At 37.0% G+C, this 23531-nt stretch overlaps 1 protein-coding gene across 1 annotated transcript in view; it reads left to right on the top strand.

Annotated features, from left to right (window-relative positions):
* Window positions 1–1011: 1011 nt before the first annotated feature.
* AKAP11 (A-kinase anchoring protein 11) overlaps window positions 1012–23531 on the top strand; it is a 34134-nt gene continuing 11614 nt past the window's right edge. The window contains exons 1-7 of the mRNA XM_054384857.1: window positions 1012–1071; window positions 6554–6670; window positions 11366–11413; window positions 12891–13022; window positions 13841–14105; window positions 14575–19213; window positions 21653–21808. Of these exons, the coding sequence (XP_054240832.1) occupies window positions 1012–1071; window positions 6554–6670; window positions 11366–11413; window positions 12891–13022; window positions 13841–14105; window positions 14575–19213; window positions 21653–21808 (5417 nt within the window). The remainder of the gene's footprint in view (window positions 1072–6553; window positions 6671–11365; window positions 11414–12890; window positions 13023–13840; window positions 14106–14574; window positions 19214–21652; window positions 21809–23531) is intronic.

Genomic DNA, 23531 nt, shown 5'->3' with positions numbered 1-23531 from the left:
ACAGTTGTGCAAAGGAGACCTACATACTGATGTTTTGGTGTTTGTTTTTTATTTTGCAGTTGTTTTTAAATGTATTGGCTCCGTACCTGGTTTATTTTGAGTAGTCAGGAGTTCCTTTTCCTGGCTATATTGTGTGACTACGGGAAAAGATGAACTATTAAAATTTGCATAGAACTTAAAACCCCAGCACATGCTTTCTGTCTTTATTAATACCCTATATTTATTGTCTGGTTTTGGAGATTTAGAGATGAATGAAATAAAATAGATTATTCTTTCTTTTCATTGCTGCAGATTAAAGAAGGAAACTTTGAAAATTTATTTTGATGCCATTGCTGTTTTTTTATTGTTCTTGTTGTTGGTTATACTTAAGATCAATAAGGGTATCTGGCTTAAGCAGAAACTTTGCTTTGGCAACGTAAGAGTGCTGGTAAATGCATCTTTGGTCCCTTGTGCTTTGCGAGTAGAGACAGCACTGCCCAGAGTGGTGCCAGAGAGCAAGATTATTGGTACATGTTAGTCTAAACAGAAGTTACCTACGTTAGTCTGTAGTACTTAGAGCTGACAGAAATAAATAGTCCAGTTGGTTCAGTGGGGAAGTAGTGCATTTTCCTCTCAAGATTGGTAGAGAAATTAGCTGATAAATTTCATCAGCATATCAATGATTGTGAAACAATATTTCATGTCATGTTCCTCCCCAATGAGAATGCAGCCTTGAAATACAGTTAAAGGAAAATGCTGGAACAAACTGTAAGGTCCACGTTCTGCATTTCACACATCATTTTAAAAATTGCTAAGGCAGTACATATTTAAAGGCAACAAGCAGTGTGGATGGTGTGCTGTTTAATCTTCAGTTTTAAAATGCTTTTAAATTGTTTTTATTGGTTCTTGTTTAGTCTAATTGTGGATATTCAAGATGTATACAAACCAAACAAGGAAATAATTAAGTATAAATGTTTTCCATAGGTATTTTTGAGCGGAATTCCTCCATCAAATACTGAGATTGGTAAAATCATGGATGTGTACACTAAGGCTCAGGGCAGTCGAATGAAACCAAGAATATCTGTGAAAAAGGTAATTATCTGGGGGTTTTTTTTGTTTGTTTGTTTGTTTGTTTGTTTTTAATGTTTCAGACCTTTTAGATTTTTATTGCAACAGTCTAGTAATGAACTAAGTGAACTGATACTTCGGGGTTTTGTTGTTTGTTTGTTTGTTTGTTTGTTTTCCTTCCTGTATTTTGATTTTGGTGTATTACCATTTCAGGGAGGCAAAGAAACTGCCTTTGCTTTGGTATTTTTAGTATAGTTAAATTGGGAGACAGAATAATTAAGGAGGGGGTGCATGCTTTTGCCTTTTGTCTGGCTCATCCTTATGTTTACATGAGGCAGTGCTTTGGTGAAAAAAGAAATAGCTCAAACACTTATGTAAGATACTAGTGTACTAAATACTTTTTAAAATTTTGTTATTTTAGTTTGGAGAACATGAATATTCTTCCTCAAATTCTCTTGCAAGTTCCATAAGCACTTAGTCAAATGAAAGTTGCAGTTCATCCTGTAAGAACAAATTTATTTATCCAACCATATTTCTCTAAGTAGTTGAGTAGTAATGAATGTTCTTCTAGGTCTTCACTGGTTGCTTATAAATCCTTTACTTAAAAGTGTACGATGCTTAAGAGGAGAAACTGAGTAAGGAAGTATCTTGTCACATGGAAATTGCATTATTTTATCCGATAAGCAGATTTTGTTGTTTTAAGGAAACAATGTCTGTGGTATAGATCCTGTAGAAACTGCATGAAGGCAGAGGTAGGCATTATGGGACCACCAGGCAGTTAATAGGTGTTTCAGGCCCTGATAACCACCACACATTAAGCATCTTTAATTATGGGTGATATTTTTTCACTTGAAGACACATGGTATAAAAGCTTTTATTTCATTGCTTTATGGGAAATCTCCAGCTCAGAGGTCTTTATCTACAGTCAAGTTGTAAACCTGAACATAAACTGATTTTTAGAAGACTTTTTTTTTTTTTAGTGTGCCCTTTAGTTGTTTTTCCTCTTCAATTTAAAAAGCAAACCAGAACAGACAAACCAAGGATCTCCCCTAGGTTTTTAGAGCTTTGGGTTGCAGAAACAGCTTTCTAGTAATGACAGGGACCAGTACTTCACTGATTCTATTAGTCGTGGAAAATACTAGCTTTTTTAACTGCTTTGTCAATTACCTTTGAGCATTCTGGACTGTAGTTCCAGGAACATGAATGTGGCCCTTCTTGGGTGTATTGCAGAATTCTACATTTCCATACAGCCAGACTCCAGTGTTTTGATCTGAGGCTACCTCTTCGTGTTTCCCTGAGGGACAGATACTTAGGTTAAAGCGTGGAACTTTCTTTCTTTCTCAGAGCCAGGCATTAGGGTGGTCAGAGTGGTGCTGTATTTCATCTTCTGTTGATTCACAGCTTGTGGTCTGATTCATGTCCTCTTTGTAATACTTCATAACATTTAACAGGAGTTGTTGCAGTGCAGGGTTGTGGTATGCTCTTCTAAAGCCTAAGTTTCCAACTTTGCAGAATGACTTCAAAATGTTCAGTCAATTTAAGTCTTATGGCACATGAAATCAAAGTGCTGCTTTGTTGTTCAGGAGCAGAGTAAACATGACTTTCAAGCACTGAACTTCTCTGAAGATCATGGCATCCTACAGGTTTGTGGGTTATCGAAAATATTAGAGAGCCGTTGTTTAAAATAGTTCACGACACTGATTAGTATAGAATTTCCTCTAATGTACTGTAAAGGGTCCATGGATAATGACTTCTTGATTTGCTGGCCACAAAATGCAAAACTTTGAATTGCCCATTTGAGGTAGACCTTAACAATGATTTCAGTTGTTCAGGTCTGTCTTCCTCTCTGCACATTTGAGGATAATTGTGTTTTTAGCATAGTGTAAGTCAGTAAGTTCAAAATCTTTGATTATGATTGAAGTGGGATTTCTTGCGAGACACATGACTTTTGAATTTTTGTGAGGAAGGAGTTCACGGGCCTAGCAAGTAGAGCTTTACAGGTTGTTTGGGGTTTTTTGCCCATACATTGAAAGTAGTATGTATTGAAAGTAGTTTTACTATTTATAAGAATGAATAACATCCATTTGTTGAAGATGACCTCTTGTCCTTACCTAAACTGAGCCAATAGTCTTGGGAACTTTGAGTTTCCATTTTTAATGTATTTGTGTGTCTCCTAGGCTGAGGTTGTGAAAGAACTTGCTTTCATTGTCTGTTATGTAGGAGAATTTCTCTGAAATGGAGTCCAGTTCTTTTGCCGTCACAAGCACCATTTTCATGAATATGAAAAAGTTATTAAATATAGCCTCACAATTAATAAGAGGAGAGTAAAGAAAGTACCCTACTGCAGTTAAGTTTTTTTTAACCACACTACTAAAAGTAAAGAATCTTACTAATTCCAGACTGAAGGTATTCACAGCATATTTACACCTGTTAGTTTAGGGATGCCATTATTCTTCAGCTTCTTTTTTCCTTTGTTTCATTGATGTTCACCCTTGTGATGTTTTCTACAGTTGATCTGTCCTCTGTTAGCCTTGGTTTTTGGAAACTCTGTAAACTAAGGCTTTAGTCTGCTTTCATATGCCAGCCTCTGCATTCAAGTGATTATCCTTCACAGTCCTACTTTCTGTGCTTGTTGTGAGTTAATCTTCTTTTTTGCATGTGGATGATGCTGTATGTGCAGTTACACAGAATGTCCTTCTCAGTGGTCCTCATGTCAGTTGTTTCGCTAAAGGATGCGTTCTGGGGTAGTGTTTGCTGTTTTCAGTGCTGTATCATGTTGCCCATCTATTCCTATATATTTTTCAAGAGATCAGCTTATGTCTTGAAGTTCTATTTTTAAAGCTTGCTTTTAATTTTTAAGGGTGTACTTCCTATGGTTGCATTTTAAAATACTCTCACATTGAGTAAGTTAGTTCTGTAAGATTTGCTATTTTTCTTCTTAACTGATCACTCCTGCCTACTTTGAATTATCATCACATGTCATCTGCATGTTTCCATTGGTGATACTTGACTTGAGTCTCAAGATAAATTTTGGGGAAGTTGATTATGGGGTTATTGACCTACATCTATTATATCCTCTAAAAACCACTTTACTATCTCCTTTCGGGCAGTATTTTCTCTTCCAGAAACAAATGTTTCAGCAAACTATCTTTTTCTGGTTTTGTTAATGCTTCATTTATTTTGGTGTAAATAATCTATGTATGTCCAGATAGATGAGAACTTTATCTTGTGTTCTGCCTGTCAGTTTTCAAATCTTTATTCTTTCCATGTTCAGAATTTTTTTAATATTCATTAGTGTGATCTTACAAACATGCATCACTTTCTCCTCTTTTTTAAATATGTATATTTTCACTTTTTGGTTAGGTAGTGCCACAATCAGCATGATACCAGACCTTCATATAGTTTCGTATGACGGTTCTTTCAGACCTGAGGGAGATTTTCCCAGTTGTTGCATCTTTCTTCTCCCATGTCAACTTAGTATTCTCCAAAATCTGAATCTTTCTTTACCTCAGTAGTTCCTAATACCATACTCCTGTTCTAGTTATCTATTCTACCTTTCAGGGAAAAGTACTTGCTTACAAGTAAGATATATATATATATATATATTTCATATATATATATATGAAATAGTTTGTAGCCTTAGAAAGCCTAAGTGCTGGAGAATAATGCTGATCCCTTCTCAAACTGGATTATAATTGGTCTGCAGAGAATTAGCAGGTCATATTGCATGATGGTTTTTTTAATTACTATTTTGAGTGCTGTGACTGATTATTGTAGAAGCTGAAAATTAGGCATTTCAGCATGCTTGCTTGACTTCACAAATGACTTGTGTATAAGATGGATGGAGGAATTACTGGGGAAGAGTCTTTGAGCAATATTGGTATCACAGCAATTTACAGCCACCTGTAAATTTGGAAGATCCAGATGTTCCAAGAGAAAGATGCAGTCAGCATACTTGGGAAAGTACAAAGATATATTATTAAAGTGTGGAGGTAAATTTCAACTAAATGTGGGGACAAAGGAGTAGATGAAAGTGGAAATTAAATGAACACTTCATTAATTTGTTTCAAATGGCGAATAGCTGTCCAAAATGTATTTTAAAATAACTCAGCTGTTACTTTTCCATAAAAATTACTGTCTTGACTGCTTGACACTTGGCCTTGGCTGTGGGTAGTAGTTTGAGCCTTGTTTGCTAATGTTCTGAAATATATTTTAGTAATTTCAAGGATCCTGAAGTGAAGTTTCTAATTTTCTTTTGTCTATTTATTGTTTAAATGTTTTCATAATTTTTTTATTGCCGTGAGCACAAGCATGGGTGATGCTAGTTGTGCTGTAATAATTTGCCTTCCCATGTAGGAGTCCTTGGTAACATTTTTTCTACAGGGGAAAAAAATAAAATCTGTCCTGATGTTCAACTGTAATATGTAAGATCACTTTTTACCATAAAGGGATTGTTTTTGCTAGGGCATAATGGAAACACAACACATTCTCTAGCTAAATTTGGCTATCTAGCACTTTTACTATTGTTTAAGAAGCTATACAGATTTGAAATAACTTGTCATAAGATGAACACACTGATTCTTCATTTAATTTTTAACAGGACAATTATGTAGAGAATAAATAACTGTATTAACAATATATAACAATGTAGTGATCTTATTTTTCTTCTTAACCGTACCACTTACTAGAGATAACAAAAAAAAAATCACTGACAAAAAAAGGTTGCTAACTTCCTAAAACAATTGTGAGGACACTCTTTTTTTTATAAGCTGAGTGAACCAGTTTTTGTTGTTCCGTCATTTTGTTTTATTTGCCTTCAGTGCCAGATAATTCTTTGTTCTGCTGCACATTGTTACACTGGGAGAAAGTATTAGATTCTTAAACCTTTTTTAGTCCTCTGTAGATGCTTGCATGACACCATAAGTGTAAACACAAGAAGTGTTGCAAGTAGTATTTATATGGGAGTAAGTTGGAGTTGTTTTGTGTTCTTGAAGGAATGGGAAAGGAGAATGTGTGTGGATTTTGTTGTGGGAGTAGTCTGTTTGCTTTTTTCCCCTCTGACTTTCAAACCACCACAATTACTTTTACTGCCTAAATTTGCTTTACATCCTTTTTAAGAAATAGCTGATGGAAAAGTTCCATATACAAGCTTTGATGCCAGAATATGTGGGGACTGTATTTCTTCATGGATCCATATGTTTGTTTTTTTCCAAGTCTGCATGTTCTCACTTTGTTGTTGTGTTTGGTTTGGTTTTTTTTTTTTTTTAAATACAAAATGGTCAATTTTTTTGGAATGGAAGTATTGCTTCAATAAACAACTTAGGTGTTTCAGTTCCATGCCTTGAAGTACATTTAACTTTCAAACTTGATGATTTTATACACGAAGTAATTTGAAACAGTACTTAGACTGGGGAAACCCATAGGGGCAGGGGAACTATGGATAGACCCTATATCCATAACTGGAAAAGCTTTTTTAATTTCCTTATATTTTTTCATTGTTTTTCAGAGGTTTGGTGAAGGTCTTCTGCATTCTATGAAGTCACTGCTACACAGCAGAAAAGAATTATGCAATGTATCATCAGAGGAATACCTAAGTCGGGAAGAACAAGAGAATTTTATTGAGGTTTGACATAACCTGATTATTTATATATATATTTATGTTTTGCAGCTATGATAGAAAATGATTTAGCGTGAAACAGTGTGGGAGATTGAAGTATGGTAAATGTGAACAATGCTGCAAGTTACCGGCTGTAAAATCTGTACCCCCTATTGTCATTCTGGAATTTAGTCATTCTAGTCTTGAAAACAGCTGTGACGTTTCAAGATGGTATTTCTGTGCTTTGTAGGATTTGTGAAACTGAAACCTCCAAATGTGTAGACAGGTGATTTTGTAAGAATCATATAACTGGAAGTACTACATTTTGAGGTTATATGAATGATAACCTAGCAAAGTAGCAGAACATTTTGATCCAGTTCTGAAGATAAAAGTGATTGCTTTTTTTTCCCCCTGTGCTCAGCACTAAAAACTGAAGTCTCAGCATTGCAGATCTTGACTTCTTTTACATTAATACAGATGAGCCAAAAGCTGGTCAAGGTCTGAAGAGAAGTAGACCTGGACAGACTGGAGGTCTACTAGGTAAATCTAAGGTTTTGAGGAGGGAGGACTACAGCTATTTGAGTTACAGTAGCTTCTGCAAAGGGAAAAGAAAAAAAGAGTAAGAAGCAATGTGTACCATGTATGTTCTGTTAAGTGTCTTAGAAGACTACTAAGTAGTAGTTGGCAGGCCTGACGAGAAGCTTAGTGAAGGAGAGGATGACCTGAACTGGACAGACAGAGAAGCTGGGGGAGGGAGAAATGAATCGAAACAGACTTAGGAAGTGGTTAGGGAATACCAATAATTGACTAAGGAGTAGCAGGAGGAAGGGAAGAAGCAGGTTTTGTGACCAGCAGAGATGACATAGCATTGCCTTGATGACACTAGGAGCTTTCGGGACTGGCTGCATGGTGAGGTTATGACTAGTAAATGTTTGGGGAACGGGTAAGAAGCAGAATTTTTGAAAGATAGTGTTGTGACAACTTAGAGGTAAGGAAGAGTGAATCAGCGAAGGAGCAGCCTAAACCTTATCTGTGTTTGTTCAGACAGATCATGTTCTAGAATCTATAAAACCCCTCAAACGTTGCTACCCACCTCCTTTTTTTGGATGCGTTTGTCTTTTAGCAAATATCTGACAAATAGCTGGCAACATGTTCTATATGCGTGTAGCGATGGTCCCTATGCAGAAAGATAGGTGACTATATTTAGTTACTACATTAGCTCAAGCAATTAAGGGCCCTCTAGTTGAAATGTAAAAAGGTCAATATCCTGCCTCAGAACCGGTATTCCTATGAGAATATAGGGAAAGACACCTATATGTGGAATAGCATTAAAAGAACATCATTAAGACTGCAAAGGTAATTACCTAGACTTAACAAACGCCAGAAATACAGGCTTTCCCATACCATTTTAATTCATGTTCTTTGTACCCTTGGGTTATGATAACCTTCAAATACATTGTCTCATACACTATTTTCAGTTTAAAGAAAAGACTTGTTAACCAGCTGTTCACCTTTCTGTCTTCCTGGCCCATTCTCCAACAACTTTTAAACGGGTGTACTAACTTAAGACATGTTCAAGATATTACAAGATGATTTTTTTTTTTTCTGTGAAAACTGGAGTTCGAATAAAGGAGTCTAAATTAGTACTGTAACTGAGGCAAAAATAGGCAGCTGTAGTACTGGTTTGGTCAGCAGTCTGCTGGCCTGTCACTGTATATAAGGACTAGTAAGCCTTCACTTGTGTGAAGCTACGATTCCTGCCCTATTTGGCACAAAGAGTTATCCTTGAACAGGGAAAAGGAATGGGTTGCAGTCATTATCTTGTGGAAGAGGAAAGAGCATGTAAGAAGGCAAAAGAGCAAACACCCATTAAAAACAACTCCAAACTACCAAAACAAACCCCAACAGCAACAAACAACCCTAAAGCCGCTCAAAATCTTCCTCGGAGAACAAGTTTTTTTCCAAATCCTTTAAATTGTTTGCTAATTTGCTAATCCAGTTGGTAGCTGGTCACAAGTGGTGGTCCTCAGGGCTTGGTGCAGCTGGAAAGCTGCCCAGCACAGAAAGACCAGGGGGTGCTTGTTGACAGGTGGCTGAACATGAGCCAGCTGTGTGCTTAGGTGGCCCAGAAGGCCAAACAGTATCCTGGTCTGTATCAGTAATAATGTGACAAGCAGGACCAGGGAAGTGATTGTCCCCCTGTACTCAGCATTGGGGAAGCCACACCTTGAGTACTGTGTTCGGTTTTGGGCCCCTCACTACAAGAAGGTGCTGGAGTGGATCCAGAGAAGGGCAATGAAGCTGGTGAGCAGTCTAGAGCACAAGTTTGAGGTGGTGTATCTGAGGGAAGTGAGGTTGTTTAGTCTGGAGAAAAGGAGACTGAGGACACCTTATCAGTCTCTACAACTACTTGAAAGGAGGTTATAGTGAGGTGGGCATCAGTCTCTTCTCTGTAGTAAACAAGTGGTAGGATGAGAGGAAATGCACTCAGGTTGCACCAGAGGAGGTTTAGATTGAATATTAGATGAAACTTGTGGTGGTTTGATCTCTGACTGGAGTTTAGGAGCTCAAATGATAACAGATTGAGATTCCTCCCTGCCCCCCTCCCTTTCTCCTGGCAAGGTGGAGAGGGAGGAAAGAAAAAAAAAAAAGGGTAGGGAAGAGGAGAAGTAAATTTGTGAAAGAAATAGTCTGGAATCAGTTTGGAAGTAGAAGAGGTAATTTTTTTTTTTTTTCAAAAAAAAAAAAAATTATATATGTATCAGTAATGGGGAGGGTTCACAGAGGTGAAGGATGAGGGTAAATGGGAAAATATACAAAACCAAGCCTGGATGGCCTTGTATCCCCCTGCTTGCGAGTGGATTCAGTTGGAAGAAGTAGGCCCCGGCCATGTGGTCAGTGCAGGAGGCAGCTGCAGCAGCAATGTTCTTTCAAGTGGACTAGGCAGCAAAGAGAGCAAGCAGTGAGAAGTCCACCCTTTTTATAGGCTTGCTGGACAGGAAGGGGGAGTGGAGTAGACCACCTTTGAGTCAGGGGATCTCTTCGTCTGGCAGGGGAGGAGCCAAGTCCCACCTGGATTAAGTTTCTTTTGTCTACCTGGGGGCTGGATTCTTTCAGCCCCATCCAGGATGGGTGTAACCCAGCACAAAACTTTATTACTGAAAGGGTTATTCAACACTGGAATAGGGTCCCCAGCAAGGTGGTTGAATCATCATCCCTGGAGGTGTTTGAAAGACACATAAAGGACACGGTTTACCACCAGACTTGACATAGTTAGGTAATGATTTGATCCGATGATCTTAAAGGTCTTTTCTAACCAAAACTATTCTGTGATTCTATAGCCGAAACGAGTAAGTGGAAGATGTGTTTTGGGGGGCCCAGTAGCTTCCCAGCATGTTACCCTCTGAAATAAGCAAGTCAGAATTTTTCATAGTTTAGTATCATTTCAGTTTAAAAGAAAGTTTGGAGGTTTACACATTGAAAGGAGGTCACACATTGAAATAACATATTCTAAACTCAAATACAGTTCAAAACAGAATTATTCTTCAGCCATTTCTTTCTGTCTCTCTGGCCCTTTCAGAAATTCTGTGTATGCACAAGCAACTAGCTTAACCATTTACTGAATGATTCTAAACATAGTGATATTCCTTGATGATTTAAACTGGAATCAAATGAGTACCTTAGCGTAACAGCTACAAATATGGTATGAACTATGGCTTGAATACTTAAAATTCAGTCTGCTGCATAGTGCTCTGAAATAATTGAATCCAAGTCATATCAAAGTTAAGTCCAAACATCAGTGGAAGTATTTCATCTTTTACCTTTATTCTATATATACAAAATGGAGGCATTTTTTTTTTCTTACAAACTTGTTTTGAAAATAAATGCCTTGTGGATTTTTTGAGCATGCAAATGCTCTATTGATTTGTCATTAGGAAAATAATGAGAACTGAGGAAATCTGATATTTGAAAGAAAGTTTGAGTAGTGGATGTAAAACAGATCATGATGTGACACCAAAAAATGAAGGTCTCTCCTTCGTCTGTTTGTGTTGAATGATACAACAAGCCTGTAGACAGAAGAAAGGGACAGCATGTGATTAAAATATCTCCCCTAACAAGAACAAAAACCTGAGGTAAAGCTGACATTTCTGACAAATTCCAGGTTCCTGAGCATGATCAGACCTTTTTATTTTATTTTAATACTTGGAAATTGCATGCAGACATGTGGTTTAAGTAATCTCTTGTGTTTTGGCCTTAGGCTAATCAATTTACATGTTAAATTGTATAATGTGTTGGCATTAAGCTCACTTCAGTATATCCAAGGGTATCACAGCTTGTTAGCATGTACAGATTTCAGACTGGAACTGTTTTGTGTGTCCATCTTGAAACAAGGACAAATGAGCGCTAATCTCTGCAAAGTCACGTTTCTTTTAACAGAAGTACTGAGGTTTTTATGTTACATAGTGTGTACTAGCCAATAGCCCACAAGAAAATAATTGCATATGCCATTTAGTCTGACCTGACCTTTCACAAGTCAGAGTATAATGTTACTATTCTTCATGTAAGACAAGGTGCTACTGTTTGAACAAGCTATGCTACTTCATGGTGTTTTTGGTGGCAGTAAAATGAAGTTTCATGGTAAAGCCTGCTGAATTTTTAACTCTTAGATATCTGCAGGAGTTCTTTTCTGTACATCAGTATGTTTGTGTATTTATTTTACAGATTACGTTCATAGGTTTTGCTGAAGAGATGGGTACTGCTCATTCGCAGGTACAGTATCTATATTGGAAAATAATGTTCTTCAGCACTGGTGATGTCTTCTACATAGTTACTAGTTTTTGAGATGGAGGATTTTTGGTGTTTGGGAAGTGAAATTATGGGTATCTTAAGCATTTAAAAACCTAAGTTGTAAATGTCATTAAAGGTTTGAAAATTATCATTTTAATATGATCATAGGTGTTTCATATCTTTGTATTAGAATAGTTTGGAACAGCTTGCTTAAATTGGAGAAGGGGATTTGTTTTACATGTGGGGTGTTTGGGCAGGGAAAGGGGTTTGATTAGTTGCGGGTTTTGTTTTGTTCAGGCTTTTTTTGGTGCGGTTTGGGTTTTTGTTAGAAACCTGTGTGCATCAGTACTTTGGTTTGTAGCCTTTCTCTTAGTAGAGTTATGTTTATTAACATGATACCTTTGACATCTGCAAAGGCAAAACTTTACTGATTTGACTGATAGCTGTGAATTTCTGATGGGAGACCAGGTGTGGGAGACCAGGAGTCGGTATTATTTATTGCCTTAAGATATTTTTTCTGGAGAGTTACGATAGGAAATACTATTTTAAAAGTGGAAGTGGAGCAAACTAGTGGGGTTGTGCTATGCCATTTTAAGAAGTTAATGATTTAGTCTTCCTGTGCAATTTACACATCAGTATAATCCTTACATATATGTTTACAGTGCAGTTCTACACTCCTACTCTGCCTGGATCTTAGTAGATAGAGATTGCATTAATAGTTTGCTGTTTAAAAATGGAAACTCCGAACCTATTTGTGTTCATAGTTGTATCAATGTTGCTAGTTAATTAAATTATAATCGTGCTAAGTATTCTTTCAAGTGTGGTTAAGAGCTATGTCATGGTCTAGAGTTAGATGGAATTAAGAGAAAATCAGAGTGAATAGGCTTATGTAGATGTGCTTTGTACCGTATGGATCAGTATTGTTTCTAGTGTTCAAAAAAAAATCAAACAGGCCTTACATTGGCCTTTTCTATATTAGTTAAAAATTATCCAGGATCATTCATGTAGAAATGCCTTGTCCCTGTTTTTGTAGTAGGGGGCTAAAACACCACTCCAATAAAGCACACTAAGATCTACTGAGAACCGTTTTTGGCTGAGTTAAGTATCTCTTTGTAGTTGTGTACCTTGTAAGATGTGCAGCTGCTTAAAAGTGCTTACAAGATTCTCCTTCGTGAATTCCAAGCTTCTTCTGGCCTATGAGAAACAGTGGAATTTCTTTTGGTAGAAGAGAGCTGCACTTTAATGCAGTGTGGACTGCATTAAAGCTTATTTACATGAACTTTACACCTCAGTTCAAGATCATAAGTAGGGAATGGGGTAGGAAATAGGGGAGAAAAGAGTAGCTTTACCAAAATTATCAGCTGTTACTATTTAGGGAGGATGTGAGATAAAAAACATTAACGTTTATGGTTTTTTTTTTTCACTTTGTAATCTCAATGTGTTTGTATATTTAAATCAGGACTTGGCAGCTGTTTCTGTAGAACTTCCAGATGCTCTGAAATCACTCCAGTTGTGTAAACTAAAAGAAAATGAAGTTATATTTCTAAAAGATGTAACAAAAACATTGGCAAAACCGCACGTCACGAAACAGGTAAATGTTTTGTGTCTTCTTTTGTGTCTTAATTATAGCAGTGTTACATTTGGCCTCAAAGAGTTTTGTCATATCACTCTTTGTCTTGTTTTTGTTTTGGAGCCATTTTAGTCATAGTAGGATTAATATTGCTGTATTTCTTCAGTTTCTTTAAAATGAGTGTTAGGAAAATCTCAAAATAAACTTCATGTGTGGTATTATTAGCAGAAAATATTTAGCAATTACTTGATTACAGTGCTGATCCCATGCTTCTACTGGGCTATGATTGCTTTCACTACCCATTTGGAAAAAAAGATGAAACTTAGGTTTATTATATTATTTCCAATTTTCAGTATTATTTCCAATTTTCAGTATTACTTCCAATTTAAAATATTGTTAAAGCAAACTTCTTAAATATGTATTGACCAATCGTGCATTTTAAACTTAATTATGTTACATGTAAAGTTCAAAGTACCTTGAAGAAGCAAATACCCTATAACTTGAAGCACTGTTCAGCATAAACATGCTTTGAAATGCTGTCTTCCTTTACAGATTTTTAACATGCATACTTTAATAGGTTAAGCAGATATTATCAAAGTTACACAACCTTTGTTTAGTTTGTTTTATTGCAGTGATTTATTCAGAATGCAGCAGTTACGAAAATGAGTGACTATAACTCTACACAAATTGTTCCATTCATTTTCTTACCTTTATTTTTCATAAATTGATTATTATTCATAAAAATGCATTGAAAGAGTCTTTTGCCTCTCCTGAGAGTTGAAATTATTCCAAGATTTTTATGTTCGTTTTCTTGTTGCTTTTTTCTTTGTTTTTCCAAGAATCAGCTTCTTGAAGTGTTTTGTGTGATGAGACTGTCTCCTTCATTCCCAAGGATCAAAGTTGATTATATATTTACCTTGTTGAGCAAGTATACTACAGGCATAAGATACGCAGTGGAAAAAAACTCACCACAAAAACATCAAACAGAGACATCCCACGGAGATGATGATGACACTAATCAGTCAGTTTCTTCTATTGAGGATGATTTTGTCACTGCTTTTGAACACTTAGATGAGGATGAGCCTTCAAAGATACAAGGTGCTGGTAAGTTCTTTCTTGCTGTTGACATGTAGCCAGCAGTATTTGAAATTGTTGGGATTTCGTGAAAAAGTAAATACAAATGATTAGTAATTTTTTTAGTTCAGTCACATTTTGTAAAGGGTTATTAAGCAATGGAAAATTCCATTTTTTGCAGTTTTTCTCACTACAGTTTCTTAACTCACAAATCAAAGATTCTAATCACATTGTCAGATGCAGGTCAAATATAATCTTGGTCTACTTCATATGCTAAAAATTACATTAATTTGTCAGTGGTTAGGTTGGTACAATAGGATTTGGAAAAAAAAAAAACCAACAAAAATTGCTTTATTCATGAAAGAACAGCTAGCATTTTGCAACAATAACAAGCTAGCAGTTGTCATCAAAATTTGTCTTCCATTTTCTGTAGTTCTGTGGAAATCCTTGGTTTTGAAGCATTCTTCTCTTTTACATTTGTGTGTGTGTGTTTTTTCAGGTGCAAGCAACTTTACTTCTCAAAACCATCGAGATGCTTCTTCACAGACCATTCCTGCTCAATGCATAGAAGCTGTCGACTCAAAGATCCTTGTAGGTTCTGCACGTCGAAAGTCATCTGCCAGATCTTCTACTTTGATTGATATGTTAGGACTTAAGGAATTGTCTTCAGTAAAAAACTCAGTTACGACCTCAATTTCGGATCCTTGGATACAAAGGAGTTTCTATAAGCCATATAATCCTTCTGATCAAGGTGTTAATTTTTTATGTAAAACATTGTTTTCTTCCTCTCCAGCTGAATCCTCTGAGTCCGATTGCTCCAGCCCAAGCCCTATCATCTTCTTAGATGAGGAAGGGTATCAAAAAAGCATGAAGGCAAAACTTCAGCTGCCAAAAATTCCAGTAGTGAAAGATGGTATAGAGGATTCAGACTCAGAAGTGAGTGAATTTTTTGATAGTTTTGATCGGTTTGATGAGCTGGAACAAGCCTTGGAAAAATCTTGTAAAGTTATTAGGGATCCCATCCTAGGGAATCCCTCCCAGAAAAGGAGGACTGCACATGAACAATTGTCATCTTCAAGCGTTGCAATGAACCCTCAGAAATTCAAGTTAGATCGTCCCATTCTCCCAGCCAATGTAAGGAAACCAACTCCTCGTAAACCAGAATCACCGTATAGCAGCATCTTTGATGTCCCAGATTCTCCTCGCCCAGTTAGAACATCAGGGGAAGAGAATGGAGGCTTGTTCAGCCCTATTAGATCATCGGCTTTCAGTCCCCTAGGGAGCTGTGGTTCTTCTGAATGTTTATGTCGAATTAATCTCGGTGGAGATGGGACAGGTCAAAATCACCGTGATGCAGTTTATAATTATTCATCATATGCTGACAGAGTTTCGTGTGAAATACTGGGTTCTGTTTTTCATTCTGAGTCTTCATCAGAACAGATATGTGCAGGAAATGGTTCAAAGCACAAGGGATTTACTTTGAAAGAGAGAAAAGGTCAAGCTGCAGATCTCCAAATGAAAACTAGTAAGGAGCCAGATAAAAAAGCTAAATCTAAACATAAGTCATTAATGATTAGAGATAGCATTCAAAAATTTGCAACCGAATTAGTTGAAAAAAGTTTTGGCAGTGCATTTAAAGACTTGCAAAAAGGTGTGTCTTCATGCACCAATGCACTTTGTCATTTGGCTGCTAGGTTGACTTCTTCAGTCTTTCAAATGGCTTTTTATGAGATTGGAAGACGTAGAGCAATCGCCCTGAAGGAACGTGCCATTAATGGGATAGCAAACTTTTTGGTGAGTGAAGCTATAACTGGGGCTTTGAAAGAGCTGCGGCACGTGCAGAAACAAATATTTACCAACACTGTTGCACAGTTTGCAGCAGACCTTGCTGAAGAACTTGTGTTTGAGGGAATCATGGAAGTATGCCAGTTTTCATATCCTTCGACACCTACAGCTGCACAGCCTTCATCATTTGATTATGAAGATAAAGTGGTAAGATCCTATGCCAGAGATTTGTCTGAGTCTGTCATTCAAGAGGCTTTTATTGAACTATCTCAGGTTGATGTGACTTTCACAACACAAGCAGCCATTAGTGTATCCATGGACAACATTAAATACGTGAGTGCAGAAAGTATGTTAGAGTCAACACAGACTTCCACAGTTTCTCCTAATTTTAATGATAGGGTAGCACTGAAGCCAATTCAAGATTCCAAGAAGGAATATACAGTACAGCAAGCTCTCTTTTGCACCTCCGGTGTTGTAAGTTCAATACCTGTGCCCTTAGCTGGAAGAGCTCTTTGTCAACATGAAGTTTCCTGTGATACTTACGAAGCAAAACTATCCACTGCTGCAAATTCTGATGGCAGTATGAAAGTATATGAAGACTCTACCCATCCATTTTTCACAAGCAGAAAGAGAGAGGAGGAAATTAGTTCTTTCAGAAATATATACCTAACTTCAGATCACAGTCAAAGTATTGAAAGTACTCCATCCTTCTTATTCAAAAAAAATGATACCAAACAAACAAATAACAGATCTGGAATGAACAATAATTCAGAATTAACAAGTGAGTCAAAAAGCATTAGTACTTTCTCTGGAACTATGGTAGATATGGTAGTAAATGAAGCTTACGAAGCCATAACTTCATGTAGAGTAACAAAAGCGGTAGAGGAGTATACAGATTGTGTAACAAGAAAAATAATAGATAAAAAACCTTATGTGCAATGTATTGGTCAAGATTATCCCAAGGATATGTTTGCAGATCACTTGGTCAATTATGTCATAAGCCAGTCTATAGATGAAAGTAAAACTACGTTATGCAACACTAGTGGGAATTTACCATGTAATGTGGGCTCACAGACTTGTGCAGATACCTGTGGAAAAGAACAATGTGTGATCAAGAAGCAAGAGGCTGAGAAGCAAAGTAATGTTTCTATAATTGTGCAACGACAGATGCCTTTGAATAATCCATGTAAATTTCTTCTTACTCCAGGTCATTCAGTTCAGTGTTTTTCAGAATCTAAAGATTGTTGGCAGGAACAAAAAGGACGCAGGTTTTCATTAAAATCTCCACCACCTTGTTCCAATGTGACTTTTGCTGGGCATCTTACAGAAGACTTGACTGGCACAGGAAGCTGCTCAGTAGCAAACAAGTCCTCGAAAGACCATGATACTCAGAAACCCTCATCAGGACCTTTGTCTTCCAGGCAGGCAGGTTTTCTGCATGCAAGTAATGTTTCTTCAGTGATGTTTGGCAGTGAAGATGCCTTGCTGGTGGAAGATAAATCAGGACTCAAAGATGGAAATACCTGTGTAATGCCTGACACGCCCCCACCAACTCCTTTAGTACCATGCCAAGGTAGTTCTGAAAGAAACCTTAGAAAACTATCTAAAAAACTCAAGGGAGAATTAGCAAAGGAATTTTCACCAGCAACACCACCTTCTACACCATACAATCCATCCGTTACTGGTTTGTCTGAAACTGAACATGACTCTTTAGAAAATGAGGAATTTATGTTGAAACTCATGCGGTCACTTTCTGAAGAAGTGGAAAGTAGCGAAGATGAAGATCATTCTGTAATGCCCACTGAGAAAGGGGAACATTCAGAGAAAACAATTCAGTATGCAGATTGCTTAGCTAGCCATATAATTTCAATAGCGACTGGAATGGCTGCGTCCCATTTAGATGGTAAAACAAATGAAAGAGAAGCTGATAGACAGGTTCAGTTAGGTATACAAAACAAAAGATGTGGATATACTGCATTTATAAGTATCCCAGAAGAGATGTACAGTCCTGTATGGAATTATGCAGGTGATATGGCAGGAAGAGTCATCAATGAGGCCAAGAAAATTGTGAAATCAAGGCACTGTAAATTGTGGAGGTTGAAGCGGGCTAACTGTCAGCTGGAGTGTCTTTATGTGAGAAAAGGTGATAATAGCTCAAAAGAACGGTGCGGTCCAGTGCAGGAGCAGTGGCTGGGGGAGAGAGACTCATCTGTGCTTCCTTTACCACAAAGTTCAAGCCTGACAGGTTTGACTTCCAAATACCCAAGCTGTGAAAGTGTGACTGATGAATATGCCGATCATGTTATACGTGTTTTGAAAAGAGAAGGTTGCAATGCTGAACTCTTAATGGATCAGTATGCTAGCAGACTTGCATACAGGTCTATCAAATCAGGCTTACAGCAAGCTGCTAGAAAAACCAAATTGAGATACAATAGAAAGACATTTTCTGGGCAAAACGCACAGGTGAATGGTAAGCTGGAGTTGATCAAACCAGTGAGTAAAGATGCAGTACAGCAAGTGAAAAGTGGCATTCATTGCTATGAAAACCAAACGTACGGAAGGAGCATCGGGACACAAAGATCAGAATGTGCAGAGTTGTTACACTTCTCAGAATCCCTGGCTCGCAGTATCACTTGTGATGTCAGGAAGAAACTGAAAACATCGGGAACGTGTTTGCCAAAGTCTCTAACAGATTCCTGTCTATATAAAAAGACTGAGTTTGATGAAGGCACGGGGGACCTTCTTAAAACAAGATTTTCTAGGACAGTTCTTCCTTTCTCCCCAGATCATAAACTGTATCATAGTACAGGCAGTTTAAACGAGAGTGGCTACAGTGAAGGCATAATTCAAGCTATAGAACAATATGCTAGGAAAGTGGCAGATGATACTCTAGAAATGGGTTTAGAATCGGCTGTTCTCCATGTGGCTGAAAACAGGAAAAATGGGGATAGACTCTCATATGCTGAGAAACTGTCTCCTTTTTCTGGAACTGTCTGTAGATGCTGCAGTATGAAGGAACATCGGTACTGTACAGAAACTACATCTCATTATCTACCCGCACAAGAATCCTCCATTCCAGTGAGGCGTGTTCTGCATTCTGGATTGAATGGTGCCTGTCAAAAATCAAGAATGTTTCAGCTAGATATTCCTAAGATTCACGTGGATGTAGAACAGAAGACGATGTTTTCTGAGAAGGGGGCCACCGCAGCTGTGGAGAAAGCAGGAGAGCTCAGTTACGCAAGTCTGACAGCTGACAGTGGTATTGGACAAGAAGGAGTCAGCTTTGCTGAAAGCCTTACTACTGAAATAATGACATCAGCTATGACTAATATTGGTCAGGCAGTTAACATGAGGTAATACTAATTTTCTCTTATTTGTTGTGTTCTGTACTAGAGAGAGAAGGATTGTTCCTGCAAATATGTGCTCAGAAGAAGTTTGTTTTTTGGTTTTTTTTTTTCAAGAATCATACATGTTATGTTCTGAATGTTTGGTTTTTTGTTTTTTGGGTTTTTTTTTATTCTTCTGGTGATATTTGAATGATTAAGAACTAGAAAAACATTACTTTTTTCCACCTGTGGCAGCTTGAAATCGGGGTTTCTATGTATATCAGCACGCATGTGTTCCATTAGGTGACTAACAAGAGGAACTTAGTATTTCAACTTGAAATGCTGTTATTTTTTACCTACAGGAGAGAATAATAGACCTTATGGGGGTTGGTTTCTCTGCAAGCCATGGCAGAATCCAAGTTTGTTCCCTACCTGTATTTCTTCTTTTTGCCAAAGCAAAATCTGGTACCAACATCTGGTACTCATCAGACTAGCCATTATTTTATAGTATGAAGGCTTTATTCTGATTATGGCTTTGTTGTGATGGTGTCCTTATTATTGGACACTATTATTGAAAAAAGCCTCACAGCCCCTTATTTTAAGAAAATCAATTTGCCAGAACAAACTTTAGCTTATAAAAAGTGGTACAATAGGCAAGAAACTGACTTAAATTCTTGTATATTGGCCTTTGATAAACACACTGTTTCCTTTAATAGGTGTATGAATAGGAAATATATGCCACAGTAACTTTGCAACAAACAACAACTGTTAAAACAGAGTGTGTAGTGTATTAGTGACGAAGTATCTCCTCTTCTTTGGGTCCAAAAGCAAGCTTTGCCACGTTGCTTTTTGTTTTCAATTTTTAGAAATACTTATTTTCTTACTTTTTGGGGGAGGGATTCTCAACGCTATCTACAGGTTTCATCCCCTGGTTTCTAGAGGGGGTTGATTTTTATATATATATATATATTTTTTTTTTTTTAATGTTCAGTGGTTAAAGGCCATAGAGAGACTGAACTAAAGTTTTCAAGATTTAATATGGCACACATACATACTAGCAGCATAAAAGTGCTCATAAGATATATATTGTGGCTCTGCACAACTGAACTGAGTCCTCGGTGTGTGACAAAAAAAAAGGAGCGATGTGGCAATGGCTTTCTATACAATAGAAAGATGACACAGTTTTTGAATCACTTCTTTAAAATAGTCTTTAAAATCCTAGTTAGAATATGAAGGCAATGAATGAAGGGTTCCTTGAGATGCTGTTTATTCTTATATGTGTGACAAGGAGACATTAGGGTTTTAGTATGACAGAATTTATAAATGTTGCTTACCTTGTCATATACTGTATGGTACATAATGCATATGTTTCTTGAGAAGCTGCCTTGTGTGGTAAAAATAACTGCTGCCAGTGCCAGTGTAACTGAATAAAAATGAGAGGAAAAAAAATCACCTTTGTGATGGGTTCCAGTTCAAGCAACCCAATTGCACAAAGTTGCACTCACTGGAGCTAAGTGTTACCAGTGATGTTGTGCTGGTTGGCTCTTTGAATAGTGACTGATACCGTGGCTGCTTGTTATGATGGTAGTAGGATGATCATTTTTGTTAAACATTTTACAACTTCATCTGTATATAGTTAATCACAGTTTGGCCCTGAAAGTTAGTTCATAAAGATATGTTCTCATATTGTAACTTTTTTTATAAGGAGCTCAAACTCCTTTAAAATTACCAAACTGGATACTTCAAAGTGTCTTCTAAAGACTACCTTTTCTTGCTCATGCTTGCTGCCTTGTTTTATGGATAAATAATTAAATTTATTTCCTGGGGGAAAATTCTATTCAAGTCCTGCATTGCTACATTTCCCTGAAGCAGGAAAACAAACTTGTATCTACAGAAAGACCTTTATAAAAGCATAGAATACTAATATTTTAAACACTGGTGTATATTTAAGCACTTTGCCTATAATGGTTGTATCAAAAGCAGGCAAGGGAAAAAGATAAATTCTTCTATGGGAACTAGTTAAAAATGGTAAGTCTTCTGCTCAAAACCTTCATCCTGATAGGCCATCCTTAAGGCTATAATACCTTCTATACTCTATGGCAAATGAGAGAATTATGTGTGCTGCTCCCTTTGTCTTCTAGTGAAAAAATCCCAAACAGCAGGCCTTGGCCTACAGCCTGTTAAAATGTCAAGATTCTTTTACAGAATCATAAAACTGTTGAGTTTGGAAGAGACCTTGGAGATCATCAAGTCCAACCACTTGCCTAGAGCTTGCAATCCTGCCACTACTGCTAAACCATGGTTGCTCCATTTCTTTTGTTAAGCATAGGGTACAAATTAGTGGATTCTCTCCTTTTTTTTTCCCTTGGAATATAAGGTCTTTAAAATGGTGTTAAATTGCTGTAAGTAAGCTAACACAGATTGATAAGAAATGCAGTGATGTTTTTGTCTTGAATGTTCGTTCAGCTCGGCTGGAAGAGAAGGATTTCACTCTGTGGAATCTATTGTTAGCCAGCAGATGAGTCTTAGTATTGGTGATGATAGCACTGGGAGTTGGTCCAATCTGAGTTTTGAAGATGAGCATCCTGATGAGAGCAGCAGTTTTCTTCACCTCAGTGACAGGTAACTATAAACATGTTAGTATAGTTAAACAGTTATCTTGGCATGAAATAACTTGGCATCAAGTGTCTTTCTCCAGGGGCTCGGGGAAGAAGAGATTATTTTATCTTCAGCACGTGATGAGTTTTATTTAAAATGTTAGATTTGTGTTCCCTTACAAAATGCTGTTGCCCACAAATGTTCATCCTATGCATTGGAAAGCTTGTGGAGGGTACATTGTCATTACTGCCAGGGAGTCACATCAAGTGAAGTAGTACATATGTAATTAAAGTATTAGCAGGCATTTTAAAAATGACCACTGTATATAAAATACAGCTTGAAAGGACTGCTTATGAGTTATGAGTTGTGTTCTGAAATGTTTAGGCATTAAGAACATGTTTTATGTGAATTCACCTATCCTCAAAAAGAAGCAATAGGAGTTTAATTTGTACAAGGAACTTTAACAGGGGTTTTTTGTCTTTTTGTGGATTTAAATTCATAAACTGTCCAAACTGATGTTGGTGGGGTATTTATGCACTACTAATCATGAACTTACAGGCGTATAATATCTGAACTTACCTGTTCAGGGCAGTAACTTTTCCCACAGGCATTCTCGCTATGCTTCCTCTGGCTGGTTGGTAACTAATGAAGAATAGAATGTGAATTTTAAAAATCGGCAATGCCTCTGCCTGTTGCCAGGGAAAATTATACTGAAGAGTCATAGCCTGAGCTTCTGTATAAGGAATATATGAGGAATTAGTAAACTTTGTTTATGATTTGATACAGCACTTCTGTTACCATAGAAAGTTTAATGCTTCCATTGAAAAATAGCAGAAATGGGGGAGAAGCTTTTTCTTATTGGCTAGTACTTCTAGCATCATTGGATTAAAGAAAATACAGGAGATATACATCTTTGTGGAATGTTGAACTATTTGGTACAAAAAAGAAACCATTCACTTAAATGTCTACAGTATTTTTCATGTTTAGCTTAACTAAATATTTTAATCAAACTACTATTATAACTTATCACTTACACCACTGAATATTTTTGTTAAAGAATACATTGCCTTAAAGTTACTTTAATAAAGCATCATCTGACGAGTCAAAATGATTTAGACTTAAATAATGAAATTGAGTACAATAAGGGGTATTCAGCATATTACCAGTCAACAGAATATGGGTTAGTTGAAGGGGGGGCAGGAGGAAGAAATGTTTAAAAAAATTCTTGGACCTGTAATACCCATGTTCTATTTTTTGTTTATTATCTCCAAAACTGATTTAAATGAAAAGAAAGTAAATTCTCTAACTTGTAATAGGAATCTGTGATCCATTAGAGGAGGAATGTCCTCAGTTGCCATTTTACTCAGAGAAGGGGAAGGAAGATTTGTATAGGAAGATGTTTTCAGAGGAAACCTGCATGTGCCAATTGTTTTACAAAACTAACTTTGGATTAGTAGCAGCACAAGCATTTGTTTGTGTTGTTGAGTTTTAGCAGGTGGAATTGGCAGGATCTACAGTTGTTGCTCTGTGTAAAAAGGTGTGGGGGAGGGGGAAGACATATAACAAAACCAGATTCAGAAATAACACATTAATGGAACAGTGTTAGCATCTTCTAAGGAAATAAAAAATTGCATGACGGTGATAAAGATTTGTTACTTTTATGTCCTGTTTTTAACATAAGCTTTTCTTAAACAATAAAATGGCATTCACTCATGGGGCAGACATTCATTATGCAGTTTACAACTGT

This window comes from Indicator indicator, chromosome 1 (assembly GCF_027791375.1).
Source record: "Indicator indicator isolate 239-I01 chromosome 1, UM_Iind_1.1, whole genome shotgun sequence".
Taxonomy (NCBI): Eukaryota; Metazoa; Chordata; class Aves; order Piciformes; family Indicatoridae; genus Indicator; species Indicator indicator.
This window is presented reverse-complemented; position numbering and strand designations above follow the sequence as displayed.